The sequence below is a fragment of the Populus euphratica genome, unplaced genomic scaffold (genome assembly GCF_000495115.2).
Source record: "Populus euphratica unplaced genomic scaffold, PopEup_1.0 scaffold8.1, whole genome shotgun sequence".
In the NCBI taxonomy this organism is placed as follows: domain Eukaryota; kingdom Viridiplantae; phylum Streptophyta; class Magnoliopsida; order Malpighiales; family Salicaceae; genus Populus; species Populus euphratica.
The window spans coordinates 2,722,682-2,744,474 of NW_011499855.1; the positions used below are offsets into that span (position 1 = coordinate 2,722,682).

Genomic DNA, 21,793 nt, shown 5'->3' on the forward strand with positions numbered 1-21,793 from the left:
GGCAAATAAAATCCTGAAACTCTTCTTTCTCCGCCACAAATTTCCCACGCCAATCATCACTGCTTCACAGGATAATTTCTCAATAATAAAAACATTTAAGTATTCTCCATTTATCGAAGAATTTAAACACCTCACGAATCTCAAGGCCCACTAAATTAAGGAGGAGTTTCCAAAACTGCACCAATCCTGTGACCTCAACCATCACACCACCACCAATATTTTACCCCTACCCTGGTAAAGTTTTTTTACCGCAATATTTGTCCTTGTTATCTATCTTCAAACGAATTATAGATAAAAGAGTTAATTTTTTTGTTTGAGTTCTAAATATACTGATATTATCAGTATATGCTCTTACCCTTGTTGCCAAAACTATCTGAAACTTTTTTAAATTCTGATTAATGCTATGTTTATAATAGAATTTTAATAAAATTTATTTTTTAATTTTTTTAATATACTAATATTAAAAATATTTTTTTAAAATAAAAAATATTTTAATATATTTTCAAATAAAAAATATATAAAAAAATCACCATCACACGTTTAAAAAAATTACAAATCACTAATCATAAATTTATTTTGTTTATGTTATGGAAAAAATAAAACTAGCAAAAATATATATATATTTTTATAATTTTTATTTTAAAAATACAGAAAATTATTCTTAAATTTTTATAATATAAAATTAATCTTGTCACATTTTCTTTGACTAATTACACACACACACATATATATTTATATACTCGTATGTGCTGTCCAAAAACTAACGAAACGCAATTTAAAGTGATAAACGTTTCGAAGGCTGAATTGCAGCAGACCATGTCCATTGTCGTCATTTCATAATTCAAATTTAAAATTAACCGGCTTTAGAGAAAATGCCAGCGTGGCATTTCAAGTCTATTTAGTAATAATCTATTTAATCTAATTCTATGCACGGCAAAGACAGAAAAAAGACCTCTCTCTTTCTTTTACTAACAACGGATAATTGGACTTTCATGCTTAACGGCGTTAGAATCAAGTCTTAACGGTCTCCCAGCCTCATCTCTCTCTCATGGTCTCGTGTTTGTAGGAAAGTGGTCTAGTTTTTGCAACCACCGTCCTTTTTTTTTTTTTTTTTCATTTTTATCTCATTTTTTTCTCCGTTAAGGGAAAAAACAACCACACCCATTCTCTCTCTTTCTGGCGAGAGGTCTCAATCTCGCCGGAAATTCTGTTTCTCACCGCCGGAGAATCTGATTCTTAGCTGAAGAGAGAGGAACTTTGTATTTAAAAAAATTGAAGAAATAAAATATAGGGGAGGTTAACGTGCAATGCTGGGAAATTAAAAGAGAATCAAGGAAGGAAGGCAGTGTTTGGTGGGAGGATCTTACACGGCAAAGATGCTATGCTACTAATAAGTTGATACCTTCTTCCTTCAATTTCCCTTTCCTTTAGCCGTAATTTATTCGATCTCTCTCGTTTGAGTTCTCTCTGTTTAAATTCTTCTCTTTTCTTCATTTCTCCGCTATGTATCCCCCCCTCTCTCTCCGTGAATTGGAGTCTGTTTCTGTTATTTAATAATTGAGGTCCGTTTGCTGGTTACATTTGTTTCGCTCCAAGGTGTGCTTTTGTAATTTTGATTATCTGATCGGTTATTTTTTTGGAGTCCAAAAATGTTTTAGGTAACTCGATTTTGTTAAATTTAAGCTGTTTTGGATCTTTTTGAAAATTGCACCTGCAAAATTTGCAATGAATTAACAATTCTGTGTTTAATTTTTATTAATGTTTTAACTTAATTGAATTTATTTTTCCATGTTTGGTTGGTGTGAATCATCATCATCATCAAATGAAGGAATAATTAATTTTGTTTTTGTTGTTTTGACTTGCTATAATTGCTTACTTTCCAATTAAGAGCTTAAGCTGAAACAACTTGCAGATTTTGGTATAAATGAAATTAATTATTTGTAATCCTATCATTTATACTGTGCTTTTATCAAGTTGCCTAGTTTTGCCTTACTTTGCTATCCATAACTGTCCAAATTTTTGCCTTGCAGAGTTTCCGTAGAAGCATCTGAGATATTTTTTACACAATTGTTGATGCAACCGCGGAGTTCGAGTTTTTTCTTTGGGTGGGGGGGTTTTATATAGTCTTGTTTTAGGCATCAAATCATAATGCCATCTGAAATAATGGACTTACAGGGTTTGTCTTCATCATCATTTTCCTCTGAAGATGCTTCCTTTCCCAGTGAGGTACAACTGGTGGTGCCTTTCTGTGTTTCATCCTTAGTTTAATCATTTCTGATTTTGTTTGATGGTTAGATTGTATGTTTATAAGGGTTTATTTATTGGTGTAGACTGTAGTGCTTAATTGATTTTTTATGTGGTTTTTGCTTGTATTGTTATTGATTGATTTTGTTTTCTCTGCGTGGCAGAGGCAGGTGGGGTTTTGGAAATCAGACACAATGCCTGATCAACGCGGTCAGTATATTCGAGACACTCGTAGGTTTTATGGTTTTGATTCATCAGATGGACTGCCATTACATGAATCTTTTTTTTTCTGTTACCTTTAGATCTTTTTGATTGAGAACTTGCAATTGTTTGTATGGCAGCTAAGTATGTTGGTGAATTCCTAGGACATAACACAAGTGTTTTCTTATAGTCAGCCACTTTATAACTCTTTATCTTTCTTCCCAAACTGGGATCTGATCGTTTCTAGATTCTCACCTTTTTGTTGATTCATGATTTTGTTGTGTGGTTTAGAAGGTTGGATATATCTTTCAATTCTGTATCCCAGATCCCTAATAAGCCACGTGTACATTAAATAATTTATCAAGTATCTTGAATTGGCAAATGAAGAATTAGCTCCATGGGATGATGTAAGCTGCTATTGATGACGTGTATAGGGTGACGTAAACTGCTATTGATGACATCTATAGGATGATGTATTCTGTTGTTATTGAGAATATAATGGTTTAATTTTGTGAATATGGTTCATTGACCTGCCATAGCTTCTACCATGTTAAAGATACTATTAGTTAATGAATATCTAATCTTGATCCGTCAATCAATCATGTGCCTCTAATAATCTTATAGAAAGAAGGAACCAGAAGGAATCATAAATCGTATACTTATACGGCTCCTTTCACTTGGATTTTCTGCTGTCCTCAAAAGTGTTTTTTAATAGAAGCACAATGTAGTCTGTATGGTCAGTTTTGATTGGTATAGGTGGGGCTGGTTCCATATTGAAATTTAATCAGAATTTTAGAATGTACTCTACCATGGAATTAATTATTGCTGTCTCTAAATTCTGTACCAAACTAGTCTTTTTAGTGCATGATCAGTTTGTGAAATTATGTCATTGGTAGGTGGTATAGCTCTTCTATTATGGTAAACGAGTTTTCTTATGGAATAGAAACTGATATTATTTGTTGAAGAGCAGTTGGGAAATCATATGTCTTGTCACCCAGTGAGAAACTTGTAGCTGTGGAGTCAGTTAAATCGCTTGAGCATCCTCAGCCTTCCCTAACACATGACCAGAAAATGAATCATAGCTTATATAAGCATGCAGTGGGAGCAGAGAGAGCATTAAGTCGGTCCTTGACTTTGTTGAGACCTGTGGACAATGATGGTACAGGGACCAGTTTGAATGTACAGCCAGCATCTTATTTTGCAGAAGTTGGCAAAGTGAATGCGATGGCAGCTCAGCACGAGAATAGTCTCTTCTCAAGCTCATTATCAGAATTATTTAGTAGGAAGTGTAAGTTTTTTTTCTCAGTTGGCTTGTTTTTGCACACCTTGTCCACAAAAATTTAAACTGTGCACCACATGCCAGCCTTTCCCATATCCAGATTTGGTTTCTAGGATGTAGTTTCCTTTTGGGATACTGCATGCTGATCTACAGTTTCATGCTCTTGATGCAGTGAGATTATCTTCAACCAATTCTCTTTATGGCCATTCTGTTGATACCATTGCCTCTCACTTCGAGGAAGAGGAACCTTTTCAGTCTCTTGAAGAAATTGAGGCCCAAACCATTGGAAACCTTCTTCCCGATGACGATGACTTATTTAGTGGGGTGACTGATAGAGTAGAAAATATCAACCATCCCAGTGGTGGAGATGATATGGAGGATTTGGACTTTTTCAGCAGTGTTGGGGGGATGGATTTGGGGGATGATGGTTCTGTGGCCCAGATTGACTCTGAATTTCATGGAGGAGCTTCTAATGGTCAGCTGGGGGCATGCAATCTTTCAGTGGCAGGAGAACAACCTTATGGTGAACACCCTTCTAGAACGCTCTTTGTGAGAAATATAAATAGCAATGTTGAAGAGTCTGAGTTAAGGGCTGTATTTGAGGTATGTGTTTGACATGGTGTTTTAATTTGTCTTCCACCCATGTTGTTAACTTGAGCTATTTGTCTTCAAAGAATGTTTCACTGATTTTTTTTATATTGAATGAGCAGCAATATGGTGATATTCGTACACTTTATACGGCTTGCAAGCATCGAGGTTTTGTTATGATTTCCTATTACGATATTAGAGCAGCCAAAAATGCGATGAAAGCACTACAGAATAGGCCTTTGAGACGTAGGAAACTTGACATTCATTACTCAATTCCAAAGGTGGATTTTGCTGCCTTTCCTGGTTGTATGGTTGTTCATAGTCCATAATCACGTTACTTTATCAGAATGGCAGTCCCTTTGTTAGGATTTGTACTCTCTTGCATACTTTTGACTTTTATTTACATGCATGAATCTTGTTACATGACCTGTTTCCTTTCTAATTACTTTTGTCAGGACAACCCTTCAGAGAAAGATTTTAACCAGGGCACTCTTGCTGTGTTCAACCTCGATTCTTCTGTTTCAAACGACGATCTTCACCAGATATTTGGTGTCTATGGAGAGATCAAGGAGGTGAGCTTGGTTGCTGATTTTCATATATTGTTCTTGAGAAACTCTACGACCAAGGCATGAACCCACGTTGCTCTTGCATTGCAGATTCATGGAACCCCACACAGAAATCATGACAAATTTGTTGAATTTTATGATGTGAGAGCTGCAGAGGCTGCTCTTCATGCTTTGAACAAGAGTGATATTGCTGGGAAGCGGATTAAGCTTGAAGCAAGCTGTCCAGGGGGTTTGAGACGGTGGGTATTGTCCAACCATACTAACTCTCCATTTATTTTTCCCCACATACTTTCTTTCTACTTTTGCTTTTGTTTATTTTGATTACCTATCCAATGCAAGTGGGCGAGTAGCAGAAATATTTCCTTTCTTTCCATGTTTGGGTGGGATAAAATAGGCCAAAAACATTAGTTTTAAGCAGACAGAATCAATGGGTATCCCAGTTCGCATTTACATTTCAATATCTATACTTGCATGGCAAGATTGAAATGCAAGACCCACTCCATCCTTACCGTTTATTACTTTTTGTTGCCAATATTCAACTAGTAGCTGGTTCATCATTTCTGCTGAATGGACCTAGGCTTTTCTTAGGATCTGTTGCTAAAGTCTAGGTTTATTTTGGTTTTTGGCTGCAGTTTATTGCACCAGATTCCTCCCGAGTTGGAACAAGATGAATTTAGGCCTTTCTTGCAGCAGAGCAGTCCTCCCAATAACTCAACTACTGGATTCTCCGGTAAGATTGTTGGAAATGAGATATCCTACTCACTAAATAAATATTCATGTCTCTCAAGAAGCATTGTTAACAGGAACAATTATATCCACTGCCATGGATAATGGGCCTATTTTGGGAGCACCCTCTGCAACACATGCCCCGTTTTTGGAATCTGCATTGCATCATGGAATCTCTTCTAGCGTTCCTAACAGCATGTCCTCAGTTTCAAGAGTTGAATCAGCTGGCAATCAAACTGGCTTTGCTGAGCTCAGTCACTCACCAGGTCATTTGAAATTTGATATCCAGAGCACTTTAAATTTTCATCCTCATTCACTTCCCGAGTATGATGGTCTAAATAGTGGTGTTCACTGCAACTCTCCTGGAGCAATGGCTGCAAACATCAATCCAAGGCCACTTGAAAGAATTGATACCCGGCATTTAGCCAGAATTAGCCCAAATGGAAACCCAATTGAATTCAGTGAAGGAGGTAATTGCCAGGGATACCTTGCTGAAGTTGTCTTTTCATTTGTTTTTATCAGTTTTCTGACTCATATAGCTGGCAAAGCCCAGTGGGGCTACTAACAATACTGAAAGTTATTAGTTAGTTTGAATCAAAATTTCAAACTTCCCTATCTTATCCATTGAACTCCAGGAATTTCTAGATCAAGGTTTATAGGTTTCGTTGCGTCCATGTGATTCACTTATTTGCTAGTTTCACATGCAGATAATTAAAATTGAGATGATAGAAAGATATACATGTTAAACGATTGAGTTTCTGGCCCAGAAGAATACTGGTGATTATTTGTTGCTATTTTGAATTCTCACAAAGATTCATTTGTCTGGCCTTTGCTCCTTTTTATCAGTTTTTGGATCTGCCCGAAATGGAAGCTGCTCTCGACCTGGAAATCACTATACATGGGGTAACTCCTATCATCACCAGCCCCCAGGCATGATTTGGCCAAACTCCCCATCATTTGTCAATGGAATTTCTGTAGCTCATCCTGGACCACGGCTGCATGGACCTCCTAGAGTACCACCTTCTATGCTTAATCCTGTTTTACCCATCAATAACCAACATGTGGGATCTGTGCCAGCTGTCAATCCTTCTCTCTGGGATAGACAGCATGCATATGCAGGGGAATCTCCTGATGCTTCCAGTTTCCATCCCTGTTCTCTTGGGAGCATGAGGATTTCCAATAATTCGTTGCACTCCATGGAATTTCTCTCCCCTAAGATGTTTCCTCATGTTGGGGGAAACTGCCTGGAACTTCCAATGCCCCCTCAAAATGTTGGGTTCCAATCACAACAACAGAGGTCCATGGTGTTTCCTGGCAGAGGCCAAATGATTCCCATGATTAATACAATTGATGCTCCTGGTGAACGTGCTAGAAGCCGTAGAAATGAAGGCAGCATTAGTCAGGCAGACAAGAAACAATACGAGCTTGACATTGATCGCATATTGCAAGGGGAAGACACCCGAACAACACTTATGATAAAGAATATTCCTAACAAGTATGTGGTACCTAACTTCAATCCGTGATTATATTCTGCTTGTTGGCTGCTATTTATTTATTGCTGGAACTTTGTTTTTGGAACAGTAACTTGTATTCCATGAAAGTGTGAAGTCCAGGCATGCTCAATGATTTCTACTTAGAACAAACTTCAAAAAACAAGAAAGACTTGCACTATTACTACATTTCAATTAAAATGTTGCCAATAATTCTTTTTTGCCTATGTTATTTTTTTAACACTGACAATGTGGTGTTGGTGGCAGGTATACTTCAAAAATGCTTCTGGCTGCAATCGATGAACGCCATAAAGGAACTTACAATTTTGTTTACCTACCAATTGATTTTAAGGCAAGTGCATTTTTATCTTAGAGAGGTTGCCCTTTAATTTCAAGGTTAAAGATGAATTGTGGGAAAACCATAGTATTCTAATAAACTTTCATTCAATATGCAATGCCTGACATTAACAACTCTTGCAGAACAAATGCAATGTTGGGTATGCGTTTATCAACATGATTGATCCCAGACAAATAATTCCATTCTATCAGGTTTGTGATGTGTAACTGTACTGTTGTAACAGATTGGATAAATTAATTTAACCACCCTTATTATTCTGACCACTCCAATTACCCTAAATGTTACGGTGGAGTGGTCATCTTGCAACAAGATCATGAGGTAGGGGTGGGTAGTGTAGTTATAGAAATAAGGGTGGCCAATGGCAAATTTATCCCTAAAGGTTACATGCAAAGACTAAAGCTAAAAGGAAACTAAAATTATGGCAGGCATTTAATGGAAAGAAATGGGAGAAATTCAATAGTGAAAAAGTAGCATCGCTTGCATACGCCCGCATACAAGGAAAAGCAGCTCTCATTGCACATTTCCAGAATTCAAGCTTGATGAATGAGGATAAGCGATGCAGACCCATTCTCTTCAATACTGACGGACCCAATGCAGGTGACCAGGTATGCACATTACAGCAAGTGTGGCAATTTGGATTTTAGTTGTGTTTCATTGTTGACACGAACATAAAACAGAACGTAGAAATCCTGCTAAATGTGGTTGGAATTTTGTGCTTCTGAAAAATTTTCATTTATTGCGATGCCCAGAAAATGGGCCTCAGTCTTGTAGAGCAACCAAATCCTCCTTATTTAATGGTACTATGGTAGAGTCGTAGAGAAAAGAATGAAAGTAATTTCATGCTGACCCTGTCTTTATTGGCAGGTGCCCTTTCCAATGGGGGTTAATGTAAGAACTAGAACTGGGAAACCCCAAACCATCATCCATGAGGAGAACCAGCAAGGAAGCCCATCAAATCTGGCAGGTGGGGAGGATTCTTCAAATGGGGATGCTTCGTCAGGTTCAGGAAAGGAGTCTGATTAAGCAAGCCACTTGTTTTTGTGGGCTCTAACCTCTTAGGACTGAGTAATTTAAGTTCGGCGCCGCCCCTGTGGTGGCTGATTAAAAAGAGACTTTTTTCAACTTTTGAGAAGCTTCTTAAAAATTATAGGACTTAGCCAGACCTAAACTGAATTTCCAATTTTATTCAGATTTTCATAGAATTCTGAAATGGTTAGACAAAGAAGCATCAGGTGGGGCTTCGAAATTTTGGATGTTGTTGAGAGTAATCTACACACACACACAACATAGTATGTATAGGAGTTTCTGAGACAATAAGGGATCTTTTTGCCGAGGTTCCGGAGGCTTCTGTATTTCCCGGGGTTTTGTTTGCTTTCGAATGTTGGGCTTGTATCCCAGATGTAATTTCTCGCTGAAATATACCGTAGTCAGAGACCTTTTTTTTAAAAAAATTTGAAGCGGTGAACCCGTGTGTGCCTTTCTTGCTTAATGATAGTGCCCATAGCTTTTTATGTCTCTTCCTCTTCTGGAACCACGCAAGTTTATGGGCTGTTTATTGGAACGTGATGTTGCATCCTAGTTCATATCTATGATTGATTCAGTAAAGGAATTCTTTCTGTTCAGCAAGCACATAGAGGGATAGACTTGGTGGTAGGTTGAACGGCTTATGCTTGCACCGCCGACTTCTTTGGGGGCTACCGTTCTCGGAATAAGGTGTGTTAATTCTTTGTGCTATTTGCTTGGAGTCCTGATTGGCTGGTTGAGTTATCTTCACCTGCAACATATTGTGAAATGCCATACCCCGTTCTGTTTCACCATTACATGCTGGCCGCGTTGAGAAACTTCTACTCAAAAATACTTTTCCCTTTCCCTTTTTGTTTTTTCTTTTTAAACGAGGACTGAAAAGCATGAAGGGATAGGTATCACCCCAAACACTGAGAATATGGCAGAATAAAATATTTTCGACAATTGATTTACCACTGTGATTGAAGGCGTAACAAAAAAAAAAGAGGGAGGATAATAGTAAATCGTTACAAGAAGTAAAAATAGTATAACAGTGGAAAAGGATGTTGATAATTTACTTGGCAGACCATTGAAGTTAAATTTTCAAAATTAAATTAAAAGACCTTGCATTGTTTGTTGTAACCTAGAAATGTAGAAATAGATCCTTAAAAATAAAGTACTTCGATGGAGGGTTTTGTTGGATTATTGTTGGCTCCCAAGGGATGCCGGAGCATGTTCAAGCTCCGACCTTCATCCACCAGAGTACGATTTGCAAATTAACCAAAGCAGTTTTATCTTTGATGTGTTCTCATTTCATAACGAGTTGAAAGCATAAAACTCGCATCGTTTAAAATTTGTCATGCTTGGATTCTACTTCAAACCAAGTCCTTAACAAGCGGAGCTTTGAGCAACTCAAGAGTGAGTCAGGTCATTTGCAGCCCCCCACCATAGGGCGGTTTTAGGGCTGCAATTAGCTTCAGATTTATCTGAATTATTAAAGATTGATAGATCATAACCCTCGGTAAGGCCTCAAATTTCCCAGAACCAAAAAGTGAGCACTTTACACCTATATGACAAGCTCCAAAATGGACCAAAGAGGCGAAAGACCATTCCTACCTCTATGCATGTACTTGAGCCTCCATTATGGCAACTCAGATTTGCCCATGTTTGATGCCTTTGAAAAAGTGGAGGAAAAGTGCGATAGCATGCATCGAACAGAATGAAAAGATTTTCCAGAATCACCAGTGTTTCTTTTCCTTTCTCTTAGTAAATAAAATTTCACAAAGATGATTAAACACAGGTGAGGACATGCTCAATCCTGAATTGTAACAGATGACTGCCCGCTACTTTCAGGCAACCTTGCATTAAGGTCTCCACTCAGAGAATTCAGAAGCATTTGAACATTTATCACAAGGTACAGCACAAAATACAGATGAGAATAAGTACTTTGCCTTGCAAGCTTGTGCTTCTTGTCACCATTCAAATTTACCTTGACAGCCTCCATCACCTGGACATCATTAATGGCCTGCACACAAGCTAGACTCAATAACATAAAAATATGTCCACCTGCCCACCCATACCCAGGCACCATGACGACCAAAAGGATGAGAGCAGCTTACCATAATGGAAAAAGGTATCACTTTGGGTAGAGAATGTCATAGTGACCTGGACGATAAAGCAAGGTAATGAAGGGATTGATGTTCTCAGAACCAGCACCAGTAGCACCTGGGAGATTGCAAGGTGCAGGAACGAAATCATGATGATTTACACTGACACCACCTGTATCACAAGAGCTGCGGTCGAGGTATACAACACGAATTGGTACACCCAATGCATCAGATAGTGCAGTAATGTGCACATGGTCACTTTCTTCACCCATAGGTTCCACTGATGACTTGCAAAACTAAGGCAAAACAGATAAATCAATTGGGAACTCCAATATTTTATGCAGTCATTATTAGATTTCTGAAATATATGATACTGAATTTCTTATCATAATAAACTTGCCACCAAGAAGAGCCATCAAAATAGTAATTAAAAAAAATTATGGTTTGAAATGTAAAACTTTGAAAAAGTTAACACAAAGGGCCAAGTAAGGAGAGATGTGGACTCGATGTAAAGGACATTGGTTTAAGTTATGCTAGTGAAAGCTAACAATTCATCCTCATTTTTTAGATAATGTACAAAACTGACAAAGCATGGAAAATGTTTGAAAGTAATACCAGAAACTATAGTACATTGAACAGACCTGCTCAACTGTAGTGTTTGTCAATCCAAATACAAAGGGTTCAAAAAACTCTGAGCGTCGTCTTATTTCACCAGAGGTCACAAATCTGAAAAACATGACAACTAACCAACCGAATTTGTTAGGAGAAGGAGCCAAAACATCAATCCATACCATCACTTTATCAAGTAACTCACCATAGTCTGATACAGACTGATCACGACTCCTATTTAGAAGCTCTTCATGACTGCAAAAGAAAACAGAATTAATATTTAGAAACTCAAATGGTCAATTGACTAGCATTAATAAACAGAACCTAATATTTTGGCCCTGAGTAGCACTACATCAGCTCATGTTTGCAAATAAAAATACAGGATCTGGGGAGTAATTAAGAGAGGTTAAAATCCCAAAGTAAGCTGTATTTCCTAACTGCTAACACGCATAGTATAGCAGGGAAAAGGGGCACCTTATTGAAGTTTCATTTCCTTGAAGAACATCATCCAGCTGCTCAAGAAATAACTGCAATTTTTTGACAACAAAACCAGAGTTGCAGATCATTTGCATAAAAGCCTTGAAGGAAGGTATGATTTTTTTGGAAGCTTTTATGAAGAAAGCTTGATACAACTTAAAATACTTTTGCTTGAAAATTCAAATAAAAATTAATCTTACCTTGAGATTAAAGCAAGACATGAAACAAGATAGTTAACTTTTAGAGGCATCAACTTTTCAATGAAACATTAAAACTTCCATCAACTCAACTGAATTCATCCGTGTCCCAAGCATAGAATAAATATTATACTGGTCAATCTTCGTTTTCCATAATGTTTATGTGACCAAGCTATTCAAGCAGTTCTTAACATCGATGCCTTCATTTCCTAATAATCCACCTCATATGAGGTAGAAATAAAAATCAAGCGAGCATATTCAAGTAAAATGCACAGAACACAGCTCCATCATATCTCAAGATGGTCAAGAGTGAAAATATTACTCCAAGTCATCACATCAATTGAACTTACAAGAATGGAGTTCAAATGTTCACATCATATTCTAAAACTCAGTTTGCTACAAATTTGTTTGTACATTTGCATTAATATTGACTTTGGTTCACTCTAGGAACCAATTCGTAAGCAATGTCTTTGTTGCATAACTGGCACACAGTGAAACATTTTAAGATGTCAAAAAATGCTCAAAGAAGGATAATGCATACATCCTGCATAAAGTAACAGAGTGTAAATGATAAATTTACCGCAAAGAAATCCTCAAACGTGAAGTCCACATAACCCAAACTCTGCAGTGTTTTCCTACATTCTTCAACATTTGCTTTGATTCGATCAACTTCCGCACGGTCTTGTTTCTCCAAAATATGCTCCTATCTCAAGAAAACCACGGCTCATTTAAGAGGGTAAATTACAAATATGGTGCTCCCTCCAACAAAAGGCACAAGGATAGAAACCAACAAAATACAATGACATACTAGGTATGAAAACATAAAGCTGCGAAAGAAGCAATTCCCATCTCCACGTGTTCGCCTAATTGCAACATACTTGTCACCAAGCACCTACACAAGCAGCAGCAATCAACAAATCATTAAATTCAAGAAAACCATAAAGAACAAAGAAGAACACGCAATGATGATGATAACAAGAAAACCACCTTTATTTTCTGAAGTAAAATAGGACTGCCTGATTGATATTCAGCAGCCAATGCAGACAAGGGCTCCTGTAGTAGTTAAAGTAAAATTCAATCACCCAAAATATCCTTCAATTGAAAAACAAACAAGCTGAACTAATAATACAGGAATGGAAAACAAAAAACAAAAAAGAAGAAGAAGAAGAATTGCCTTGTCGCCAACAAATGGAACACTAGATTGCTGCTGCGTAATATCACCATCTCCTCCTCCAAAATTTGCCCAATCTTCGATTTCACAAGTCACTTCTGTTTCTCCATCTGCTGCTAACTGTCCCTCCTGATTCTGCATCTTCTTCTTTCTTTCTTTATAACAGGAACAAAACAAAACAAAGCAAGTTGATTTTGCAAAAGATGAAAGTGCAGATAGCAATGCTGACGATAAACACACATATATACCTGAAAATCAAGATTCTGGTCAATAGAAGGGAAGAACTTGAAACCCTAACTATAATTAATTCTTTCTCCTAAAAATTGGGTTTTATTTTTGCTTCGGTGATCTACTTTGAAAGCAAGAAACCGCTTTCTCTCTCTGTCGTTATCAGTACCTGATTTTTATTTTATTATCGCTCTCTACTTAGATTTTATTTTAAGAGGCAAATTCGCTTTTTTATTTTTATTTTATTTGTTAGCTGCACGGAACCGGCGATTAAATTAGGCACAGATGTCATATTTACGCGGGGCTGCTCCCCCCTGCCCCCCCCCCCCTCCAAATTATCATGTGAATAAAACAAAACAATAATAAAGAAAAAATAAATCCACTGCAGTTAATTGTCACCGATATTGAACCGACGTTTCCGTGCTCATTGAAGAAAGGCTTTTGTTACTGTGAGAGGATATACCTACCTGTAAGAAATAGGTAACAGAGAAATTTAGTGACAAAAAAAAATTTATATTAAAAAAATAAATCATCTTTCCTGGGATTAACCTCTCTCTCTCTCTCTCTCTCCTTTTCCTATATCTCTATTGAAAAAAGCATGCACTGGTAGCTAAAATTTATTCTATTTCAATTACGATCTTAATGTTTCTCGAACAGGAACAAAAAAAAAAAGTTCTAAAAATGTTTCTAGTATTTTGTTTCTTTTGAATCTTAATTAATTAGCAATATATGCATGGAATTAAGAGGATATCGTCATTACTGAAGAGATATTGGAATGGGATATCTTGATGCCTGAAAGTGAACAATATTTACCCCTATAAATCGTTTTATTTGTGTTTTACACAACTCAATAAATATTTTGATAAATATTCGATATATATATATATATTGATAAATATTTTAGATATTTATTAAGTTATTTATCTTTAAAAAATCCATATAAATATAACTTTATTTTTCTAAACTTTAAATTTGTCGTAGCTCGTCCTTTTAGATTCTATGTCTAGACAATACCACAACACAAGACTTGAACAGGGTTAAGTCTCGATAATATCTTTTATTCTCTCTCTACATAGATGCATCTCACTTTCCCCATTATCCTTTACAAATATCACATCGACTTAAGTATCATGTTATTTTTCTTATAGGTATGGTCGGGCTCATCAAATCCTTCCCGTTCAGTTTTATTAATCTATAAAAAACAACTTTAATCTTTCTTTTAAGAATTTATTATTGGAACTGTTTGTAAAAACCAAAAGAAAAGTCAATTTATTTTTATTTTTAAAAAATTCTTTTCATAATTTACAAAACTTCAATGCATTGATTGCTATGACAGTGACCATGTCTATGGTTACCCTAAAGACTTATCAATAACTATGTTCCATGTGACTATACTAGCGGTTACACCCATGACTGCACCTATACAGCCATGTCATTGACTATATGTGATAACACCCCCAACATCCCCAAGCCCACGGAAGCCCACGGCTATACTCTATGGCTATGCCTACAAACTATTTATTTTTTATTTTTTATTACAGCTTGTATATATAAAAGGTGTCACCAAAACTTAGGGGATCTGATGATACATCAAAAAGCTACTACCACAAATATATCTATAAATAGCCTAGATATTTAAATTAAATATCTTAGCTGTTTAATTTTAAAAAACCCATATAAATTGAGCTTTATCTTTTTAAATTCTATGTTTTTAGACAACGCAGAAGTCAACACAAATTTAATACAGAACTTGAAAAAAAATTGAGTCCAAGAGAATACCATTTATTCTCTCTCTGGATACAAACACAGCTCTTTCTCTGTCATCTATACATATATTATACTGACTAAAAACTTCGAAGTGTTTTTCTAACAAGAGTCATCGCCCCCACCAAGTTCTCCGAGCACACTTTTATATGTCAATGAAAAGCACCTCCATTCCTTCTCTCCGAGATTTTTTCCAGCCTCGTCACTAAGCTTTACACTTCTCTCTTATCAGGTTGGCTCATAGCTAACGTATTTTTCCACAGTTTAGAATCACACTCTAAATGGAAAGATATTCGAGAAGCTAACGCGAGCATTGAGATGTGGAAAAGGAAAAGACAGGTGAAAGAACGAGATGATTTCACTTCTCGTCCTTCATGGGATCAGATCTGTAAAGTTACAAAAATGCTTAGCAAGGAATTGTGAATCGCGGCCAACATCAAGTGTAGGACGAGCATCAAGTTTGTACAGGATGCAATACTCATGCCTACAGAAGCTTAAACTTTACACCGAGATCGCCACCAATGGACTGGTACTTGACTCTGGATCGGCTGTATGAAGATGGAAAAGATAAGCAGTTTACTCTTTCCTTTGCACCTTTTAAGCCTATCAGTCAGTCTCTCTTTCTCTGTGACAAGAAGTTTCATGCAGAAGCATTGCATGAGCTCCTGGTCTGATGGAAAGTTTGGATTTATTGTTATTTATGTGGGAGTCTATTGGGGACATTAAGTGGCAACAGCAGAGAGGTACTTAGCAAGTTAACTGTTGAGCTCCCATAGAAACATGGTAGGGGTGGTCAATCAGCTCTCCGCTTTGATCGTCGACGGACAGAAAGCCGCCACTACTATGTTAATTAGGAAGGCAGCAGAACTTTCTATAAAGCATTTTATAGATCCTTCATGTGAAAGCACAACAAGACAGCACCGGGTATAAGGAGACAGAAAATAGATTGATTTAAGGATAAAACACCGAGAACACTAAAACTCTATTTTATTATTGAAATAATAATTTGATCAAGTCAGCTTTCTAATAAAGTTTATTATGTTTTTCTATAGATTTTTCATCTAAACTAGAAAACAAAATTCAGTAAAGAAAATCAACACAAAATCCAAAAATAAATAATAACTTCAAAAATAACTAGGGAAATAGTAAAATTGACCCAAACAACAATTTCTAAATTTAATTTCAGGAGATCCAACAATCTAATGAGCAATGCAGTCACTCCCCATGCGTAAACGGCCTTTAGAATTAATTCATTGTAAAATTTTAACCCGATTCCATAGTCAAATATTCTGTTATTGATATTTTAAGTCAATATATTTATCTAACGAGACTCTTTTTTTGTTCAGTCCTGTTAATTCATGAAAGCATCTCTCACATATTCTATACAGGGAAAATCTCGGTATTACTATACTACATCACTTCCCAATGTTGCTGGATTAATACTTTCCGCTGGGTTTAAGACAGAGCTGAGCCGATCTGACTTGTTTGATATTCGCCTGCAGGCTGAAGTGTTAAAAGTTGAAAATGTTTCGTGTGGTGGAGAAACGGGGTTTCGATCAAGCCATTGACTTGTCCTTGGAGATTCTATCCAACGTGAAGTACGTACTGGAGACGCGCTTGATTGGAAAGTCTTGGAAGAAGTCATTCAGGATGTTTGTGTATGGCTTGGAGGATCCCGTGAAGGGTCTGGGGATCTGGGAAGATTTCATTGGATATAAACCGGTATGTGTTGAAAAACACCAAGATGGATGAGATTATCATAAAGCATTTGAATAGGGAGCAAGATGCCGATCAGAACAACTTCCAGGATTCAATCACTTCATCGACTTCGAGGTACAAGACGAAAAGTTTGTTCTGGAACGGTTTGAGGATGTGTACAAGCCATTCGGTTGCTCACTTGAGATTGTCACAGAAAATTCAGAGGAAGATCTCATTTTTGTAGAGGATTTGGTGGCTTTGGAGGGATCCTTCGCTATCAGTTGGAGATTAAATCACTTGATTAACCAGGAATTTGTGAAGACTCTAAGTAAGCGTCAAGATTTTCATTGCTTCCGCCAAAAGACAATAAAAAATCTCTTCAGTGTGATGCTAATAGTGGAAAGTGATGCTTCTATGAGCTGCTTCTTTATGATGTTTTTGTTTTTTCCATGCTTAGTAAGTAGGATAACAAGCAGAAGAATTTATGGAGTAATTTAGATGGTCAAAATCCAAATAAAAACCTGTTATGCTTAAATTTATGGGATTTTATGTTCTTATATCATGGTATTTAACTTCATAGTTCTTTCTTGAAAATCCTCTCTTCTCGGAGAAGCTTCCATCTCCTTTGCTGCTAGTTTACATAAATGAACGAGCCACATTTGTGACTGCCAGCGCGCTAGACATGCAGAGTTCAAATTTCAAGTATGCTGTTTAAATTTTAAATCGAATCCAACTATTCTGTTACTTCTCTTATTTGGATGGGCTAATTTGCCTTTGAATTAACTATAAATTATAATCTAATCCTTCAGTTTATCAAAATTAAGTAATTAATTATTGTAATATTAAAAATAATTAAATATTCTTTTGATTATTGTCCACTATGTTTAATTTCATAGTATTTTGTTTCAAAAAATGCATTGTTTTCTAGTCAAACTTCCCCTTCTACCTGCTCATTCTTCATGGCATATAGTTTCTGCTTAAATATGTTACAATCTCTTCATCATTCTTACCAAAAATGACCCTTAATTGAAAAAAAAAAAAATCTGAAAAGATATGACTGATAATTTAAACCGTGTGAAAAGGAACTGTTTTGACTCTGTGGATCCTGGCTCTCTACACTGTGGACGTGCTCGATTTGACTTCGCGCATGTTCGTCTATGAGACTCAGGAGTGATTTGGTCTTTACTGCAATATGGTTTGGGTTTGGGGATCTCGGCTCTGGTTGCTAAGAACTGTTTTGGCACTATGGACCCAGGCTCTCTGGACTGTGGACGTGCTCGATTTGACTTCTCACATGTTCATCTTTGAGGCTCTAGGGTGGTTTGGTCTTTGCTGCAATATAGTTTGGGTTTGGGGTTCTCAGCTTGGGTTGCCATTACCTTTCTCATGGCTTCGGTTCATTCTCCCAATTCTTGTATATATTATAGCATTATTCGACTTTTAACCCACGTTATGTATCCAAAGATCTTAAATTTGAAAAACTTAATACTTGAATCCGTAACCATATCTAATTCTTGTATCCAATTCTGAGCAACATAATTTGAATATGAAAATATAGAAATTAAATAATAGTCTTTGAAAACACAAGAATTAATTAATTGTTTAGCTGAGCTACAGGGCTCCCTGAGCGATAATTTACTTTTCACAGTATTTGTCCTTTGATATTGCTGCTGAATGATCTGCAGTTAAGCATGATTTTTAATTACGGAAAGCGAAAGCTGATCCATTTTTCTGCTGTCATCACTGCGTCTGTTCTACAGAGGATCTGCTAAGCTTATGGTTGCCAACGCTCTGTTGTTGCTGCCACAATGCTATTGAATTGACGAACTCGATTTGGATTATTGCTGATAATTATCTGGTTTGTAGCCATGACAAGTCCAGGCTTACAAAAACTTGGTTTGTGCTTGTTTCTTTTGAGCTCCTTCATGATTTGCAAGCTTGATCAACCTCACTATCGAAGGCTATCAGTTCCAAAACTCTTCTTCCCGTTTGCTATCCTCACAAACCCATCACCACAGCAAAAAAAAACATCATTTCTTTCTGTAAAATTGGTCCGTTCTTCTTCAATTTCATCTCCGCCACCAAATATCTACACGTTGTAGGCTTGTAACTTGCTTCGTTCTGATTACCTGGAAGGGCCTAAGCTTGGACCGCGTTTCTCCTGCATCACGTTCAGCGTGCTCTAGTTTAAGCACTGTTTTCCTTGGGCCGTAAACCATCTTGCTATTCAGTAGAAGGGCTTCACCATTTTGATGGATTATTAAGCTCAAACATCCCTCTTTCTAATTTTCTTGATGCGGCTCTCTAAATACCTTATTTAAATTAGTCTTCTTGTATAACTTAAAATATTAAATGCCGAGTTAGCTTGACAATCAGCATCCATCACTCATTTTCTCTCCTCTATTCCATGTTTAATTTAGCTGTATCCAGGTCATGGTTCAGTCACAAAAATATAACAAAAAAGAATGTTATAGTTTTGATAATCAATTAATATAATTTTATTAAAATAGGGATAGACAACTCAATGTTAGGTTAAAAGAGAGAAAAACTATGAAATGCATCCCACTGGTGAGACTAATTCAACATTTGAAACGGAAAAACTTGTTTGAATAATATGGGCTAAATAGGAGGGTCATATTAAAAAAAAAATCAATTGATTGGGACTGCATCAAGAAAACTACAAAAGCAAAGGTAGCTATGAGCTTAGCGACCCCATTTTTGCATAATCTATATAGGTTATAACCTCGGAAAATGACATGGACCGTCTGGAGGATCGCATTGGGCTTGAGTCATCCAGTATGTAATCGCTGGTCTTAGTCAAGAGGGAATATGGCTGTGGAAGTCAGCGACCACCCCAAGACTGGTTGTTTTAAGGTCAGACTCCCTGCGTAAAACCTATCTTCATGGTTGTTTGACAGAATAGCATGGTGGCGATTCGAATTCTAGCCCTTCAGTCGAACTCGATCGTCTCACTTGAAAATAAATTACATTTGATGTATGCATATGTAGTGATACTAAAATGTTCTGGGTGTGATTTCTATATCATAATTCATGTATATTTAAGTGGTGTTTGGCAATTACCACGCTTAGAAATAATAATATTTAATAAATATTGTATTTTAAAAATATGATAAGCTAAAAATATGTTGTTTTATTGAATTTTTTTAAAATGTATTATTCTAGCAAAACTTTTAATTTATTGTGTTAATTTAAAAAAAATCTCAAAAATAATTGTGTATGGATAAATCATTGTCGGTTAGTTGAAGTAACTTGAGGGATCAACAAGTTGAAGTAACTTGAGGGATCAGCAAGCTCTTGATTTTTTTTATTATTATTATTGTTGGCTAGACTTTATGTGTATATTTAATATTGTGTATGCTGTGTTTTTTAAAATAATTTTTTATTTAAAAATATATTAAAATAAAAATTTTTATTTTTGAAATCATCTCATTTAAACTATTAAAAAATATTAAAATGATATATTTAATGTTTATAAAAAAAACACTCAAAAAGCAAAAAAAAAACTGCACGATGCAGACATAGTTAATTAGAGGTGACACATGGAATTCGCTCAACAAAAGTCACAGCAATGGAGTTTTAATAAGTCATCGTGAGAATATCTCTCCAATAATGGAAATTAATGTACCGAGTCATCTTAATCAGCTTGCAAATTATTGTCGTTCTTCAAGATTATGACAGAAAGCCAGCATTCAGTCATTCTAGTGTTTTGCGAAAAGAAAACATGCAAATTGCAGTCCATGTCAAACCGCCGAACCTCGTCAAGAAGAAGATGTTTCTTGTCTCTAAACGCGCTCGATACTCGGTGCAATGCATACAATAATAAAAAGGTGTTCGTGATCGCAATAAAATTTTTTAAAGATATATTTGTTATCTTGAAAGAAAAAAAAAGAAGTTTTTTTAATGATTTCAATGTCTTTATATTTTAAAAAATAAAAATTATTTTGATATAATTAAAAATAAAAAATACTTTTAAAAAATATCATATACCACGATACCATATAAAATATATCAATAACTAAAAGAGTGAGATATTTTTTTTATTATAATGAAAAAATAAAAAATTAGAATAATATTTCAACTCCAATACTAAATTTGAAACAATAGTTAAAATTTATAATGAAGTTTAAAATTTTTATTGTCTTGCTTTTAAAATAATAATTAAAAATAATCTCATTAAGGATGTTGATAATAAAAAAAATAGAAGTGGTTATATTAATGGTCATGCAGGGAAAAAAAAGGTAGATGATGGTAGTAATAATAGCATGGTAATAACAATAATATGTTTTCAAAGGTTTAATTCTATAGTTAAGAGGGGTTTCAGTGGAAAAATAGTGATGATGGTGGGAAAAAAGCGGTGAAGATTGTGAAAAAGTTATGTCGGTGGAAATGAAAGTGTTGGTGTAATAATAATATTCATATTTTTTTTTGAAAAAAAATCTCACCATGATCGATGATAGCAGTGAAAATAGTTATTAAAGCGGTGATAATTATAAAAATAGTGGATATAAAATAAATAAAAATACTTCAACCCTTTAACTCTTGCAAAATAATAAGATTTAGAAGTAGCTATAAATACCCTATGAATTATTCAAATAAAAAGTTTATAAATTCTATTTTTTAGACATTAATACTTTTAAATCGCGAGACATTTATCATACCAAAACAAAAATAAACATTCTTATTCATATAGCTCAAAATGTATTTTCTCATTTATTGCAATCTCTCTTGTAAAAGTTATTGATTTTATCACATGAGACTCCCTAAATCCAATTAAAATAGACTATTTTATAGGTTTTAGGATTTTTACCATCAATTGCCCACCTTATTAGCTTTAAAGAATTGAATATTAACGTGAATATATGATTAACCATCATCCAAATAATAAAAAATCTTATTTTTGAGCACATTGGATTTTGAAACATTATCACAAAGTGCAAGTCCTTGTTGGTTTTTCTAGAACTGGTTTTTGATATCCTTAATTACTATTAATGATAGACAATCAAGATACACCTGTAATGGGATGTATCACAGACCTCCTCACAGTTGATATTACATCTACTCAATCA

At 35.6% G+C, this 21,793-nt stretch overlaps 2 protein-coding genes and 1 pseudogene across 7 annotated transcripts; 2 read left to right on the top strand and 1 right to left on the bottom strand.

Annotated features, from left to right (window-relative positions):
• The first annotated feature begins 1,108 nt into the window (after positions 1–1,108).
• On the top strand, positions 1,109–8,917 carry LOC105123098 (protein MEI2-like 4). Of its 4 annotated transcripts, none has more exons than XM_011022585.1 (15): positions 1,109–1,394; positions 2,031–2,226; positions 2,409–2,475; positions 3,416–3,733; positions 3,897–4,327; positions 4,435–4,593; positions 4,768–4,884; positions 4,969–5,117; positions 5,511–5,608; positions 5,682–5,870; positions 6,451–7,099; positions 7,362–7,446; positions 7,575–7,643; positions 7,878–8,057; positions 8,317–8,917. In XM_011022585.1, exons 2-15 carry the CDS (start codon positions 2,149–2,151, stop codon positions 8,473–8,475), a joined length of 2,748 nt encoding a protein of 915 aa, XP_011020887.1. In that variant the 5' UTR covers positions 1,109–1,394; positions 2,031–2,148; the 3' UTR covers positions 8,476–8,917. The 4 variants fall into 4 exon arrangements, with proteins under 4 accessions (XP_011020887.1, XP_011020885.1, XP_011020883.1 ...); XM_011022583.1 differs by having other exon boundaries at positions 1,111–1,433; positions 5,682–6,074; XM_011022581.1 differs by having other exon boundaries at positions 1,111–1,394; positions 5,682–6,074.
• A 1,262-nt stretch (positions 8,918–10,179) lies between these two features.
• Positions 10,180–13,470, bottom strand: LOC105123099 (ubiquitin thioesterase otubain-like). Of its 3 annotated transcripts, none has more exons than XM_011022587.1 (10): positions 13,265–13,470; positions 13,020–13,171; positions 12,833–12,898; positions 12,654–12,737; positions 12,426–12,548; positions 11,646–11,698; positions 11,377–11,426; positions 11,204–11,304; positions 10,575–10,858; positions 10,180–10,491 (listed from the first exon to the last, which is right to left on the bottom strand). In XM_011022587.1, exons 2-9 carry the CDS (start codon positions 13,155–13,157, stop codon positions 10,592–10,594), a joined length of 882 nt encoding a protein of 293 aa, XP_011020889.1. In that variant the 5' UTR covers positions 13,158–13,171; positions 13,265–13,470; the 3' UTR covers positions 10,180–10,491; positions 10,575–10,591. The 3 variants fall into 3 exon arrangements, with proteins under 3 accessions (XP_011020889.1, XP_011020890.1, XP_011020888.1); XM_011022588.1 differs by having other exon boundaries at positions 10,180–10,480; positions 13,020–13,167; positions 13,265–13,469; XM_011022586.1 differs by having other exon boundaries at positions 10,180–10,480; positions 13,265–13,469.
• A 1,730-nt stretch (positions 13,471–15,200) lies between these two features.
• Positions 15,201–17,011, top strand: LOC105123175 (eukaryotic peptide chain release factor subunit 1-2-like; annotated as a pseudogene).
• The last annotated feature ends 4,782 nt before the right edge of the window (positions 17,012–21,793 follow it).